Source organism: Cnephaeus nilssonii (assembly GCF_951640355.1).
Source record: "Cnephaeus nilssonii genome assembly, chromosome: 20".
Taxonomy (NCBI): domain Eukaryota; kingdom Metazoa; phylum Chordata; class Mammalia; order Chiroptera; family Vespertilionidae; genus Cnephaeus; species Cnephaeus nilssonii.
In genome coordinates, this window is record NC_137091.1 from 10,166,176 (window position 1) to 10,182,897 (window position 16,722).

The 16,722-nt window shown below is 36.5% G+C and overlaps 1 protein-coding gene across 2 annotated transcripts in view; it reads right to left on the reverse strand.

The window, feature by feature from the left end:
• Nucleotides 1–16,722, reverse strand: part of AP1G1 (adaptor related protein complex 1 subunit gamma 1) — a gene marked incomplete at its 5' end in the record, with an annotated part of 92,089 nt that overhangs the window by 22,953 nt on the left and 52,414 nt on the right. For both annotated transcript variants that reach the window (XM_079800328.1, XM_079800327.1), the window contains 10 exons: nt 791–918; nt 1,534–1,623; nt 2,212–2,334; nt 5,527–5,581; nt 6,376–6,516; nt 9,320–9,433; nt 10,724–10,779; nt 12,639–12,737; nt 12,944–13,024; nt 13,630–13,725. In XM_079800328.1, coding sequence (XP_079656454.1) covers nt 791–918; nt 1,534–1,623; nt 2,212–2,334; nt 5,527–5,581; nt 6,376–6,516; nt 9,320–9,433; nt 10,724–10,779; nt 12,639–12,737; nt 12,944–13,024; nt 13,630–13,725 — 983 coding nt within the window. The remainder of the gene's footprint in view (nt 1–790; nt 919–1,533; nt 1,624–2,211; nt 2,335–5,526; nt 5,582–6,375; nt 6,517–9,319; nt 9,434–10,723; nt 10,780–12,638; nt 12,738–12,943; nt 13,025–13,629; nt 13,726–16,722) is intronic.

Below are 16,722 nucleotides of genomic sequence, written 5' to 3' on the forward strand. Positions count from 1 at the left end.
CCCTACACCCAAAAAGTCTCAAAAGAGAAATTCTCTCACACAATCTCTTGGATCAACAAAGGCCCGGAATTTGAATTCCTTTCGGGTGGGGGTGGGGTGAAGAGGTTATAGTTTTTCAGAAATAGCCTGGAATGTCTCATCCCATCTGTCTGATACCCTTTTGTAACTTGCCTTTAAAGGGGAAGGAAAGCCTTTGTTTACAGCTGTACTAACACTGAGGCCACGGCTAGCACCTTGTTTTGTATTCTGGGCTAAAACTCATTAAAAACAGTGCTACTCTTAAAAAAAACACAAAAAAAACCCATATACATATATACCTCAACACCATCATCTCTCTTCCTCTCCCTTCCTCTCTGAAATCAATAAAAATACTTTTTTAAAAACTAAAAAACAAAACAAAATAGTAAACAGCAGAATTTAAAGACTTAAATACCACAACCCTCATGATTTTCTTCCTATCCAGACATCTCAAAATATTACAATAAAATAGAACCTTTATATGGGGAAATAACTTCTCAATTTGATATCAAGTCACAGTTAAAAATGAAAATGGGCATTAGAAATCTGACTTTAAAAACATCACAAGCTCAAAATAATATATGATGGGGTGTGCAAAGTATATATGAAATAAGGATTAACCACGAAATGATGATTGTTATTGTGGTGTAATAGGTATATGCAAATCATTTTATTATTCTCTCTACTTTTGCCTTTGCTTGAAATTTTCCATAATAAAATGTTTTAAAGGTTACAAAACAACCTGTTCACCCTACTTTTTCTCCATACTCACTTTACAGTACAGGTGAATCGAGTAGAAAGCTTCATAATGGCAGTGAGGGCATAACCTCGTGTCACAGAGGCAGACATATTAGAGATTAAGACACTTTCTAAAATATCCAACACTTCATCTTCTGTTACCTGAAGAGAGAAAAAAAAGACAATGTACAATGAAATGTAAAAATAATGATCAAAATTTGATATCAAGTCACAGGATGCCACCAGAAAGACAATCCTACCATCACTACCAAAGCTTCTAACACAATCTGTTCTTTGCCAGGATAATTGTCCAAACTGATCCATCAACCAGAAGCAGGTGGAAGTTATGTTTAAAAAAAAAGTGGAAAATGCCCATTGGGGGCTGAGAGGCATATTTAGCTGCAAGAGGCAGAAGTAGAGGAAGGGAAAAAGTTACATAGAGTTTAAGTATTGTTGCCACAACTTCTCCTAAAAGCCAGTCCTTTAATGAGCAAATGGAAATATGGCTATAGGTCTCATTTCTTCTTGTTTAAATCAACCAAAGAGTAAGAGAAACAATATAATTCCCCCTGACAAAGTGGAGAGTGGATGCTAAGATGGTTTTTAAAGTCTCAAAATGGCTCAATAAGTTCCACTTCAATAAGTTCCCAATATAATTCCAGTATTACTTCTTTAAAAGGTTTTCAAGGAATCAACCACAACTCCTCACTAAACACTGCCTGCTTATGACCAAAACTACTATTTTCCCCATCTATGACCAAGAGGAACAAGGGGTACCTGAATAGGCTCTTCCTCTTCACATTGGCCAGATATGAGAAGATCTCCATATTCACCTATACACCATGCAGCTACTTGTACCAAAGGTTGCTGTCAAAAGAAAGTTACTGTTTGTCAAAGATTTTAACCCTTACAAAGATTAATGCAAATTATAGGTCATCTAATCATAAAGGTCAAAATAGAGGTACATCTAGAGTGGTTCTCAACCTTTCTAATGCCGCGACCCTTTAATACAGTTCCTCATGTTGTGGTGACCCCCAACCATAAAATTATTTTCATTGCTACTTCATAACTGTAATTTTGCTACTGTTAATGAATCCTGATGTAAATATCTGTGTTTTCTGATAGTCTTAAGCTCTACAGCAGTGGTTCTCAATCTGTGGGTTGCGACCCACAGGTTGAGAACTGCTAGCAGGGTCGCCTAAGACCATCAGAAAACACAGATATTTACATTATGATTCATAACAGCAGCAAAATTACAGTTATGAAGTAGCAACAAAAATAATTTTATGGTTAGGGATCACCACAACATGAGGAACTGTATTAAAGGCTCGCGGCATTAGAAAGGTTGAGAACCACTGATCTAGAGTGTTAGTAATAAGAACATACAAGGAAAATAAAGTGTAATTTCCTCCCAAAGCAGAAAAAAAAAAAAAAAAAGGCAAATGAAGTACTTACTTGAGAATAATCACCAAGAATTGCTTTGTATAAGCGCTGGACAGTATAGGCATGCATCTCCACACTATTAGTTATTAACTGGATCAAGTTGGGGACTGCATCATCACGAACATAGCTTCCTGCCTAAAAGGAAATGCAGACAGTTACCCCTAGAAACACATAATGATGATAAACGTTAGCTATTATTATCGCTGTTAAAAGGAGACTACTAAAAAAACCCTTCAAAGATAAAGTTGATTCCAATTCTCAGGTTCATAAACAGCTCAAATTTCAAAGTCTTATTTAAATGAATATTCCAAGTTTTTTAATTTTATAAAAAAATAAAATCTTCTTTTTGTCCATAGTAAAAGGAAAATATAAAGACTTAAAAATTTCAAGAAGTTACTAGCTACATAAAGAATAGGTAAATTTTACATAGTAGCCTTCACTGTTATAATTCAGTTCCTTTTTGATATTGGTACTTTAGCCTCTGAACCTATATCAAATATAGTAAAAAATAAATCCATTAAGAGTTTTTAAAAAAATACCAAGAAGATCTTTTCTACACAGAGCAGATAAGGTACAGGGGTGGGCAAAAGTAGGTAAATTATCAGCCATAATTACCTAAAAGAGAAATCATAAGCAAGGATACAAAATAAAAAGACAAATAAAAAATAAATACAATAATTAATAAATAATACAAGAACAAACTCTCTGTTTTGTGTGCTCACAACTGTAAACCTACATTTGCCCACCCCATTTGAGATTTCAAAATTTAAGAAGTACATTCACTGGGAACTGAGTTACAACAAACTCTCCCATCCCACAACTCCCCGAAAAATGTTAAAATTATATGGACTAGCTAAAGTAGTCATGTTATTTTGGAGGATGGCAAGAGAAGTGTACATGAACAGCTCAAATAGGGCATATTAAGTAAAAGTAACTTTTATAAAACTTGAGTTTATTTAAAACCTTGCACTGTTCTTTAAAGACTAGAATTTATAAATATTACAGAACCAACCATTAGTCCCAGGAGTAGGAAATATTCTGTATTTTATTATCCACCTTTTTTTTATAACTTGGAGTTTTTAATGTCCTCTGGAGTGTTTTTTTTTTTTCTTTTTTTAAAATATTTTTATTGATTTCAGAGAGGAAGAGGGAGAGAGATAGAAACATCAACGAGGAGAGAGAATCATTGATCGGTTGCCTCCTGCACACTTCCTACTGGGGATATGCCCGCAACCAAGGTACATGCCCTTGATCGGAATCGAACCTGGGACCCTTGAGTCCGCAGGCCGATGCTCTATACACTGAGCCAAACCAGACAGGGCTGCTCTGGAGTTTTTAATAGTAGCTCTGGAAGTCTGAGATACTGTTTGCATCCATGGAACAAAATAAAGCTATTTAACCTATGAGGACCTAAATCTTAGCCTTGTCCAGGCATTATGACAGCCAGGCTCACAAGACATAAAACTGTGCCTAATATCAACCCATCTTTGTCAATCTCCCATTACTGGACAGAAGAGCAGATATGATTTACAACACTGAGACCAAACCAAACCATGTGTTTTTGGAAAGCACAAAAGAAAAGGAGGAAAAAATTCTCAGGTGATTGAGATACCCCACTTCTGTTAAGAAATACAAAAACGGAGAAGTTTGGGAAAATGGTGAAAAAGAAAAGGTGAGAAGCTAAAAAGCAGAAAATTTGTGGTGTAACTTAAATATTTACATTCTTATGGGAGAAAACAGAGTGTCTGAAATAAAAGGATGCATCAACAGGATATAATTGACACTTATATACTAACTAGAGTCCTGGTGCATGAAAATTCATGCATTGGAGGGGAAGGGGTCCCTCAGCCCGGCCTGCCCCCTCTCACAGTCCGGGAGCCCTCAGGGGCGGGAGACGACCCGGCGATCAGAGGAAGGCAATGCCCTATCACACCTCTGCTCCTGCCACTGCCGGCAGCGCAAGCCTCGGCCGGCCCTGGTTACCTGAGCCTCAGGCGGCCCTGGGTGGCTGGGCAGCTGCCATCCGAGTCTTGCCTGCGCCTTGGGCCAGCCCTGGGCAGCTGGGGGGCTGAGGGGACCGGGGGACTCCAGAAGCAGGTGCGTGGAGTGGCCGGACCCGCCTGGGGGCAGGCCTGGCCGTACCGTGCACCTGCCGCCCCAGTGGGGCTGAGGGGACTGGGCGCCACCATCTTGTGGCTGTGGGTGCTGCCATCTTTGAGGGTGTGACAGTCAATTAGCATATCCCCTCCTTATTGGCTGTGGGCACTGCCATCTTTGTGAGGGTGTGACAGTTAATTAGCATATTCCCTCTTTATTAGATAGGATTCATCCAACAACAGCAGAATACAATTTCTCAAGCTCACATGCAACATTTGCCGAGACAGACCACATTCTGAGCCCTAAAAAATACCTTAAATTTAAAAGAATAGAATTCATACGAAATTAAACTAGAAAGCAGTAACACAAAGATAGCTGAGAAATCCCCAAATAGTTTGAGATTAAATAACATGGTACTAAATAACACATGGGTCAAAGAAAACATCGAAAAAATTATTAAAAACACCAGTATGTTTTGATAAACATTTTTCTTAAACTAATCAAATGTGTGGATGTTTACCTTTATGGTATCTACTTCTGGTAACATAATTACATACAGATAGTTATATTTCCTTTATATGCCACTACACTTTCATTTTTACTCTGACATCTCTAATCCCTATTAATCAAATAATAGAAAAATCTCCAAAATTTTGGACAACTAACAAAGAAAAAATACCTTATAAAACTGTAATCTTAAATCCAGAACAAATGTAGTCATTCAAAACCTTCCGATGGCTTCCTAACACATTCACAATAAAACCCAAACTCCTCTGAGGCTCCATATAATCTCGCCCTGCATCAATGTCACCAATCTCTGCCTTCACTTGCCTTCTTGCTCTCCAAGCAGGCCAAGCATATTGCTACCTAATGTCTTTGCAACCCCTGCTGTTCTCTCAGATTAGTATACTCCTTTCCCAAATCTTTGCATGGCTAATTTCACTAAGTTCTCTACTCAAAGGTTAGCTCCTCTGAGTGACCCGCCCTGACTACTCTACCTAAAATACTTGGCCCATTGCCCCATATTCCATCCTCCTCAGCCATCATCATAGTCCCTCATGCTGTTTTAGTGTTTCTTGTAGCCTTTTCCCCTGCCTGACAGTATAGTACATATTTCCCCTGAATTTCCTATCTCCCCCACAGAACATAAGCTGCATGAGAATAAGGCTTTCTCTGCCTTAATCAGCACATTCAGCAGTTAGTGTATGTTGACTTAAAAAAACTACTTACCGTTGTCAGAACACGCATAATTGTGTCTATATGCCACCGTTTGGAAGGTGCATACCTAAAAAAATAATGGCACCAGGTGAAGAAATTGGAACCTGTAAATTATACTGTGCTCAGTGACTTTCAAAAATCCTGCCTATTATCATAAGTGATTATATTTGGGGACATTTCACCTTCAAATCTAGCAGCAATACCCATTTCCCAGGGTGATGAAATGGCGCACTGTTAATTCAGATGGTCTACGTAGTATTGCAAAAGGAGTTGCTGAGCTAAGAAAAGAGACTGTCTGAGAAAACAAAGTCAGGTCAGGAGAGGATAGAGAAGAAAGAAGAAAAGGGACTGTTCCCATACCCAGACAACACCAGGACTAGGAACTTGGTCCTTAAATTCACAGTGGAAAGTGTAGAAATAACTGTACTACCAAAATCTTTAGGTACTTCTTCCTAAAAGTTTTACACACAACCACAATTCAGATGCTGAAACATCTATATCCTCATAAAGAGGGCATCATGGATGACAGGTTAAAGAACAGATTATAGGAGGATTATAAATCCCAGGTTTGATAAAAGAGGGATTTTTGGAGGGGGGAGGGATCTTAGTATACTTAAATGCTGGCTATCATGGCCTCCTCAAAGCTAATTTCTAATTGGGAGCTTAACCCTTTGAACTCGCTTGCTTTTTTCTCAATTCCTTTATTCTAATGCTAACCGTGTCGAGTCGACATCCGAGTGCAAAAGGTTAAAATAACTGTTACACGTTTTAAACATGTTTACAACAGTCTTCTCATCTTTTAAAAATGCTTTTTAAAATTCCAAGCATCTTTTATCAATAAAGGTAAAAATTAAATCTTACTTTTCTGCAGCAAGAAAGATTCCAGATGCACAGTCCGCTTTAAATTCGGGCTCACAGGAATCCAGAAAATAAAGTAATTCCTTCATCATGCCTCGGATATTATTCCCATTTACCAGGGCAAAACTCAATTCCATTGCACGCCTTGCAGGGGAGAAATTACAAAACAAAACAAGAAAGAAACCAGTTATATTTACTGTGGGAATGAAACAAAGACCCAGGGGTTTTCTCTCTGAACACCAAGCACTGGGGGATGTGTTCATGTTCTTGCATGATCCTGTGACCCAATCTTTGCACATAAGATAACAAAAGTTATCAAAGTTAGTTTTTCTATTTTGAATCTTCGTTCAACACTTTCTTCAACACTAAGAGACACGACTGACCAAAAATATAGTTTTGGGTTCAATAATCTATTCTATAAAGCTGAAATTTAGAATACTTAAAAGGCTCAAAAAGAGTCAATAAAATTATTACCCAAAGATATCTCTCTGCATTTATTCCTTAAAAATGTAATATATAATGTCATCATACTCTTTTATTACACTCACTTCTGTCCAAAGATGATGTAACACAGTTTACATTGAGGTATGTGGAAAATTATCATAAACACAAACCTTGAGGGCATTACACTAAGTGCAGTAAGTCAGACCGAGAAAGATAAATACTGCAGGATATCACTTAAATGTGGAAGCAAAAAACACACAGAAACAGAGACTAGAACAGTGTTAACCAGGGCTGAGGGGGAGGGGAGTAGAAAAGATGTTGGTCAGAGGGTACAACTTCCAGTTATAAGATGATTAAGTTCTAGGGATCTAACTGTACAGTAGAGTGGTTAAAGTTAGTAACACTGTATTATATACCTGAAATCTGCTAAGAGAATAGATCTTAAATGTTCTTACCACACAAAAAATATACAGTAATTATGTAATACTAGAGGCCCAGTGCACAGATAGGTGCACCGGTGGGGTCCCTCGGCCTGGCCTGCAGAAATCGTGCCAAAACCGGCTCTCCAACATCCCCTCAGGGGTCCTGGATTGTGAGAAGGCGCAGGCCAGGCCAAGGGACCCCACTGGTGCACAACTGGGGCTGGGGAGGGACCACGGGAGGGCTCCAGAGCGTGTCCAGCCCGTCTCGTCCAGTCCCGATCGGCTGGACCCCAGCAGCAAGCTAACCTACTGATCAGAGCATTTGCTCCCTGGTGGTCAGTGAGCGTCATAGCAACTGATGGAACGGTTGATCAAACGGTCAGACACTTAGCATATTAGGCTTTTATTATATAGGATGATGCAGGTGTTAGCTAATGCTATGATAACTGTTTTTGCAATATATGACTGTGTTGAATTAATGCACTGTACACCTTAAATTTGCAGAATGTTATATGTCAATTATATCTCAATAAAGCTGGAAAAAAAACTGAAAGAGAGAATGAGGGCCATGAAAAGGAAAAAAGGGCATGTGCTATGAGGGCAAATAAAAGTTTTTATAACTGCCTATCAAATTTACTAACCAAGGCAAAATGAAAATGTTTAACATATAAAAGTTATAAGGCTACTATAAACATCTTTTCATATTTGGTCAATAACATCAAACATGGTATATAGATTGACTTTCAAAAATATTAATTTAATAACACTGTATTATATACCTGAAATCTGTAATTATGTAATACTAGAGGCCCAGTGCACGGATAGGTGTCATCTTAGCTAATTTATAAGCAATAAAAAAATCAATCCTTATAGAAATACAATAACAGATAATTCTCATATAATGCTTAGGTACTTTATTTATATTAATCCAATTAATCCTGTATAATCCTAGAAAATGAGTTCTCTTGTATGGAAATTTTACATATGGGACAACTGAAGCACTAAAAGGGTAAGTAACTAGACCACATCTATTATGGGCAGAGGCAGGATTCAAAATAAGGCAGTCTGGCAGTCAAGGAGATACAGATTTTACTTTTGAAATGCAAAGCCCAGTAACAAGCTAGAGAAAAACAAAACAAAATAGGAGTAAGAAGGCCTGCTTTCTATTCCCAGGTCTGCCCCTGTACAAGGGGTACAGTTTAGAGTAAGTCATTTGATTCCTTTTGGGACTATATTTTCACTAATCTGTTCATTGAGAATAGAAGTAATTGCCTAGTCTCACTGGCTTGTTCAGAGAACTAAGAGAGTGTTCATAGATCCTTTACTTTGCAAGAACTATGTGAAAGTTGTTATTGCTGAGTCAAGATCTTATCTTTAGATTGTCCAAGCATTTAGTACGTGTTCTCCGCAAAAAAAAGGAACTTAATATCAATAAATGTTTGTTATGTGAATAGTTTCAGAGATCATTTCAACTCTAATTTGTTCTGGATTTGAACATACAACCACAACTAAAAGTTCACTGGACCAACTATAGTTAGGTTTCACAAACATTTATAATCCTTCTAAGAGGAGAACCAGTAGAGCTACTCCATGGAGAAAAGAAATGTTAAAAAGTGCTATCTACCTGCTTCCTAACATCATTCCTAGATGCACTGTTCTAAAAAACACGGCTGCCTCTAGTATCTTGGGGAACAAGTACTGTGAGATAAAGTGTGCTGTCAGCAATTTGAGTTTCAGCATCGTGATAAAACACTTAGCCGATGGATCACTCTATATTTTTCATCCTCCAACACACAAAGCACAGTACTTCCCTAAAGTAACCTTTTGCCAAGCTTATCTCTTTATCTGTTTTGTTTATCAAAGAACCAAGGACAACTTCATTGTGCACTGAAGTATTCCTTATTGGCCTCCTTCATTGACCTAACCTTCGCCCTGCCAATCCTTTCTAAAAAAGGATTTTCTCTGCAGAGAATTCATCTATGAAAATGAGGACAATACATAAAGGTCAACATTCTCACTTCCAAAACTATTACCAAGTTACCAGGTGGGGTGGAGGCAAAGAACTATCAATAATCTGTTACCGTTTTATTGAGACATCCAAATCTTTCAGACAGTCCACAATGGTGCTTCTGTGCCTCTGCACTGCATTATGATCTGTCTGCACAGTCTTCAACAAAGATGTCAGAGCTACATATCTGGATGAAATGAAGTTGCAGAAGAACAGAATTAAAATGTAAAATTCATGGTGTGTTTTTTCTGCCTAAAATAATGACAAAAAAATGTCTAAAGACTAAGGGAAAGCACATATTTTAAACATGTAATAGAAAGACAATAACTATAATGGTAACATTTTAAAGGCATAGAAGACACATTAAGGTAATGACAATCAAAAGAAGCCTTGGATTTAGAGTATTTGCATTCATGGTCAAGTCCATTGCAACTTCTAAAAGTGACTGGCTCAATTATTTCAAGTTCTTCCAAAAAGTGCAATAAAATAAGCAGATAGTATGCCTTTTTGGGCCTTAGCCCCAAAATGCAAAAGGAAATTATTTCAATTTAGCCATTTGTATTTACCATGCTTTTGAGACTCATACAAAATTTTGAGTATAACATCCAAGTATTAAAAATTCTTTTGGAAGGAGGAGATAATTCAGGATACCACAATAATTATTCCCCCCCCCCCTTTTTTTTTCAAGCTTAACAAGGTAAGAAAAAATTTTTCTCCTGATTAAAAGAGGGAAAAAGGCAAACAGGATAAACTACAAAGAAAAGATAGTACTAATAAATTCATCTACTTTAAGTAGTCACCCTGGCCAGTGTGGCTCAGTTGGTTGGGTGTCGTCCTGTGTACTAAAAGGTTGCTGGTTCAATTCCCAGTCAGGGCACATGCCCAGGTTGCATCCCCAGGAGGGGGCATGCAGGAGGCAGCTGACCAATGTTTCACTCTCACATTGATGTTTCTCTCTCTCCCTCTCCTTTTCTCTAAAAATCTTTTTAAAAAAAAACCACACACACACAAATAAATGGAATTGACAAACACGTTCTATATTGGGTCAGTAAACTACAGGCTACCTGCAAATATCCAGTCCTCTGCTGTCTGGTTTTGTAAATCAATTTTTATCAGAACAGCAACATTCATCATTTATATGATCTATGACTGTTTTCATGCCAACAGGCACAGCTGGGTAATTGCCACAGAGACCAAAGGCCCACAGAGCCTGAAAGACTGACCATCTGGTCCTTCACAGAAAAAGTTTAATGACTCCTGATTTATAGTATAAAGAGGTGTAAAAATTAAGCCACGAGGCAAATCCTCAAATTCTTTACAAAACAATAGTTTTAAGACCAGACTAGAATAGAAATCCTGAGTTTCCTCAGCTGAAGTTCTAGATAAGTCACTTAATATATGTGTGATCTTGAGCAAAGTCACTCTTGAAAACAGACTTTATAATAACAAAATATAAGACATTTTTCAATTGCTTTACCTAATATTCTTGTCATTGTTCAATAAGAAACGACCCAGGATATTTATGGCTAGGACCTAAAGAAAAATAGCATAAGTTAAAAATCTAGAAAAATTAAAGATTTCTATTGTTTAAGGATCACTTCTGGCCTCTGTTGAGTGCAAACTATTTATAGGTGGTAGTTGGTATTTTATGGCCTGGAAAGACCAGAAAGTTTTGAAAATCAACGATGGTGTTTGTTGCACAACAATGTGAATATATTAATGCCACTGAACTACAGATTTTTTTGTTGTTGTTAAACTGGTAAATTTTATGCTATATTCTAGCTTTTTTTTTTTTAATGAAGATGAGCTCTATACATGAATATGGACTAGCTTCAACATAACATTAAGTGAAAAAAGAAAAGTGCAGAACGATATACATGATATGTTACCATTTTGTTTGAAAGGTGGGAAGAGGAAAAGAATTAACCTAAGTTACTTTGGTTATTTAGATAATGTAATCTAAAAAAAACTATACACAAATATTGTATTGTAGTCAGTAAGTTTATTTCTTATAAGACTATGGATGAGTTATTCTTACATTAATAAATGATTGAAAGAATGAATAAAATCATGAGGGAGAACTCTTCCTTACAGAAGAATTCCAATTATTTAATGAGGACAAAATGAGGGAAACAGAAAGGTGTCATTAGATCACCACCCTAACAACTGCTGCAGACAAGATCTTCTGATGAATAAAATTGATGGGCAAAAGTCTGAGGAGAACAAGATATCTGCATAGTCTTAAAGCATCTCCCACAAAATATTTTTAATTACAAAGGGAAAAATAACTTTACAGTGGAGAGACACAGCAGACACCACCTTAATCAAATCATCAAGGTTAATATCACCAGTAACAAGACAAATAGATATAGCATGTACCTCCTGATATGATGTTAAGAAAGAAAGGCACATCACTTCTATGATAGTCTTACCAAAAAAACATAACCTCAATCTAATTATGATAAAGTATCAGACAGAGCCAAATTGGGGGACGTTCTAAAAAGTAACTGATCAGCCCAGCCGGCTTAGCTCAGTAGTTGAGCATTGACCTATGACCTAGGAGGTTAGGGTTCGATTCCCAGTCAGGGCACATGCCTGGGTTGCCCGCTCGATCCCCAGTGAGGGGTGTGCAAGAGGCAGCCGATCAATGATTCTCTCTTATCACTGATGCTTCTATCTCTCTCTCCCTCTCTGAAATCAATAAAAATATATTTTAAAATAAAAAGTAACTGATCAGTGCTCTTCAAAGTGTCAAAGTCATGAAAGAAAAGGAGAGATAGAGGAACTGTCACAGACTGGTGGAGACTAAGGAGATGTGACAATGAAATGCAAAGTGGAATCATAGATTAGCTCCTGGAACAGGAAAAGGACATTAGTAGGAAAACTGGTGAAATCTTAATAAAGTCTATAATTTAGTTAATGGCATGGTACCGATATTAACTTCTTAGTTTTGATAACTACATATAGTTATGCAAGATGTTACAGTACAGAAAGCTAAGTGAAGGGTGTACAGAAACTCAACTGTTTCTGTAAGACTAAAATTATTTCAAGTAAAAAGATTTAAAAAGTGGGGAAGAGAAGAAATACACATATACAAACACATTTAAATAAAAAATCTCTGAAAAAATACATTATAAAATGGTAACAGTACTTCCCACTAGTAGAATTGAGAGTCAACATGTGAAAGCTACAGGCAGATGTTTTCTTCCCTACATATCTTCTATACTGTTTGAGTTGTTTTACTTTGTGTTTATTTCTATATAAAAGCAAATATTTAAGACATTCTTCCCGAAAGTTAATTTTCAAATGGAATTCATTTCCAAAGTGCTAAATCCAAATCAATTATTCTAAATGAAATGTATAGGGAGAAGAAAATATTTTAAAAGACTTACTCGCAGTCCACTCTCTGACTTAATATCCATGATAGTCAAAACTGTTTCATAAAGAATAGCATTTCCTACATTTTTACTAGTCTCTGTATTAGTGGCAACCTGAAAAGACACAGAGGGTGGTACACAATGATAAAACAATGCTTCCAAAAAATATCCAGAAGTAACAAGAGACATTTTGTGATTGATTATAGCCACCAATGAGGAAACACAAATAAAAATAGCTCCATATAACCACAATCATTCCACTCCCTACTATACTAAGATGAACATTTAATATAAATATAATGCAAGTTTGGTCTACTCACCTGTGCTAATATATCATTCATAGCTTCACTTGAGTCATCATCATTTCGTCCTAAAATTCTTAATAACCGTAAAATTCGTACCTAATGTGCAAAATATGAGAAATGTCAACAAATTATGTCTGGAACAAAGGAACTTTTTGCTTGGTATGAAATTCAAGTATCTTAAATGAAGTCTTAAATCCCATTAGAAATGGTCAAAATTCAAACAGAAGAATTTTAAGTACTATCTTTAGAGAAATGACATGTGTTTCTGTGTCTTAATGAAGTGATTAGATAACCACAGCTAAAGGATGCCACCACCTGCAGAGCTGCATTACAGGCATATCACGGAGACACTGAGGTTCAGTTCCAGACCACAGCAATAAAGTGAGTATCGTAATAAAGTGAGTGGTAGCCTTTTTGCTGGTGTAAAAAATAAAATACATCTGCAAAGTGCAATAAAGCAAAGCACAATAAAACAAGTATGCCTATATACTGGTAAGTCTCTACGTAGTACATAATTTTGATTATTATAACTATAATATCTTTCTATTAATCTAATAAAATACAGAATTGTGTCACTATTCATTTATTAATGTAATTAATCAGTTAACTATAAATTTCTACCTGATACAAAGAGGGAGGAAACGCTCTATTCAAAGCTATTAAACATAAATCATATATCCAAAGCTTTCTTTCAAGCTCACCTGCAAAAAGGGGTCACTGATACCAGAAACATCATGTTCTGGTGAATATCCGGACATGATGAGGTTCTTTAGAATACGAACTAATTGGGGCACAAGCTGCAGGGAAGAAAGATGCATCAAAAAACAGTGAACATAAAAGACTTTCTCATGAATAGGCAGGTAATTTGGCTTAGAAAAAGGGTACAAGGGTCTGAGTCCAAGCAAATTCTACTGATGCAATATACTAGTATATTGTTGGTGTTGGTTAAATATAACTTAGGAGGCTCTAGCCAGTTTGGCTCAGTGGATAGAGCGTCGGCCTGCGGACTGAAAGGTCCCAGGTTTGATTCTGGTCAAGGGCACATGCCCGGATTTGCAGGCTCAATCCCCAGTAGGGGGCATGCAGGAGGCAGCCAATCAATGATTCTCTCTCATCATTGATGTTTCTATCTCTCCCTCTCTCTTCCTCTCTGAAATCAATAAAATTATATATATATATATATATATATATATATATATATATATATGAATGAGTATTTTTACTAAGAACAATTTAAATTCAGATAAAATGAGACTTTTTAACTCCAGAGTTATATATGCAAAGATACTACAATAACAGCAAGTCAGAAAGCCTATGGGAACTAAGTAAAACAGATGCGTATGAAGCATATTGCATTTCTACGTCTATAGATTGACATACTTAGGTGTGGCACAAACATGCTCAGTTTTTATCCATTCACAACATTTGGATATAGTGCTAGCCTCACATATACAAACATCTGAATATAAAATGGTATCATACCCAAAATACTGATGACCTAAAACATACTATCTCAAATAGAGAAAAAAATGTTTTCTCCTCTTGAGACAGAGCTAGTTATGTCTTTTTCCAACTAACAATAGAGAATATAAAAGCTTCCAACACTGACCAAGTGAGAAAAGATACACGAAAAATTCTATCTTTCACCTTAAGATGATGCCAAAACCATGAATAATTTCCTTTCCCTGTTCTAAACTCATATGACAGCATTTTTAGTAAAATTTAATTTCAGCACCTAATTATACAGACTGATCTGTCACCTGTTTTCCTGTCTAATCTTACTAATGAAACTCTACATTCCTTGTGGTCAAAATTCCCTTCTTGTCCTTCCTTTACTTTGTTCATTTAGTCATAACACAAAAAGAGGCAATTATATTACCAAACTGAACTTAAAGATGCTTTAGATGTTGTTATTAATTTTGTTCTGTTAATCAATCATTTAATGTTAAAACCCTAATCCAATGTTTGCCACAATAGGAACTTTTCCAGTCTCCAACTAAAAACTCAATTTAGCTATATAAACAACTCTAAATACCTAAAAATTAACCAGTGTCCACAGTGAACTGAATCACCTTTTCTTCTGAGGCAATCAGAACAGCCCCAACTTTGCTACAACTCAATTACTTTTTTCTCATTGTATTTGGACTCTGTCTCCTCCCTACTCCCCAACTCTAAGAGGTAATCAAGATAAAAACAGAAGTCAAGAACGCCCAAGGTACACACTTAAAACATTTTCATAATCCTAAGGCCACTTCTAAATATAAGAGAGCATAATCTGTGTAAATTTAAATGTTTGGCTATAACATTTTAGAATTAAGTGATTCATAAAGTTACCCACACAAAAATCTAATTTGGATGACTCCAAAATTAAAACAAATCTAAGCCACGGAGAGAAGCCACATTAAATCTATCAACTGTGGGCAGATTTATATTAGAGGTAAAAATAATATAATCTTATACACTGCTTTAAAATTAACATAATAAAATCAGGATTATCTAGTTAACAAGCTCTGTACAAAAAGTCTCGCCTTGCATACTTTCCAATGGCCTACTTTTTTGTACTACACATAACCCTAATTATTTTTTAATCTGGTTTAAATCTTGAAGAAGTCCTTTTTCCTTGTTTTATTCATTGCCAAAAGTCCAGCACACCACATTGGATCACCCTGGGACAAAAAGCACAAATGTCTATATGTCCAGCATACTAATTCTTGGAACCCAGCTTTATTATTCAGACAAAACCACAAGTTGCTAAAACTGATGACAGGACAAACAAAAAGTAAGATGACAGAGGGAAAGGCTGCAGCCATGAAAATCAGTTGATGCCCACCTGCTCCACCTCAAAAATCTTTTTTATATTCAAACACTTCTAGGCAAGATAAGTGCATGTTAGGGGGAAATAAAAGCTCTAAGTCTGAACTGAAAGCTCAGAAATACACATGAAGCTTTTTAAAGTCTGAGGTTACCCACATATGGTTCTAAAATATCTACTTCAAAAAGAAGTAGTGTTTGTGTCAAGGCTCCAAACTGATCTGGAATTGCCATCACCAAAACCACTGGGAAACTGCTCAAGGTTTCTCAAGCAAAGATAAAGGAAAGGCAGAGAAGGAGGCTGACAATTCAGGAAAGGCTACAACTGAAATCCAAGGCTGACTTTGGAATCAAGTTTAAGTGACAAGACAAAAAACTGGACTAGGGAGTTAGCCAAAAATGCTAGAACAAATAACTCACAGTATTAAGCATAGCTTCAGCATTAGTATATTTTTAACAGCCACTAAGAACCTAATGCCAGCATGCACCATCTAAAAGAGGGTTAATTCTTACCTTTTCATTCTAACATACAGCAGGATTCCAAACAGACAACAGGAACAAAACATACAAAGCAAGCATTAGGGACAGATACGGGTCTCATACTATTTTACAATAATTTAATCAAGACATAAACATCTAAGGGGATGAAAATGGGGGGAAAAAGAACTGCTATTAGAACCTCATCAGATCTAAAGTACAAAGTAAGCCCCACTATGGAGTGCTCAGCGCCCTATTAAAAAAAAAAGTAAATGCATATAACTCAAAGAACAGTCTTCTTCTGAGTCCTCCTTACTACTGTCTTCTAAAAGTCAGTGGAGAAAACAAAAATTTCCACTTTAGAATGCTGTAAGAAATGGAGGAAAGGAGAGAATTAACAAAGCTAGAGACTTCCATTACCGAAGTCAACAGCCTAAAATGAACAGTGGGGGAACCTATATTCGGTAAAAGTTAATGTCAAAGTTCAGTCTGCAGTTTTCACCTTT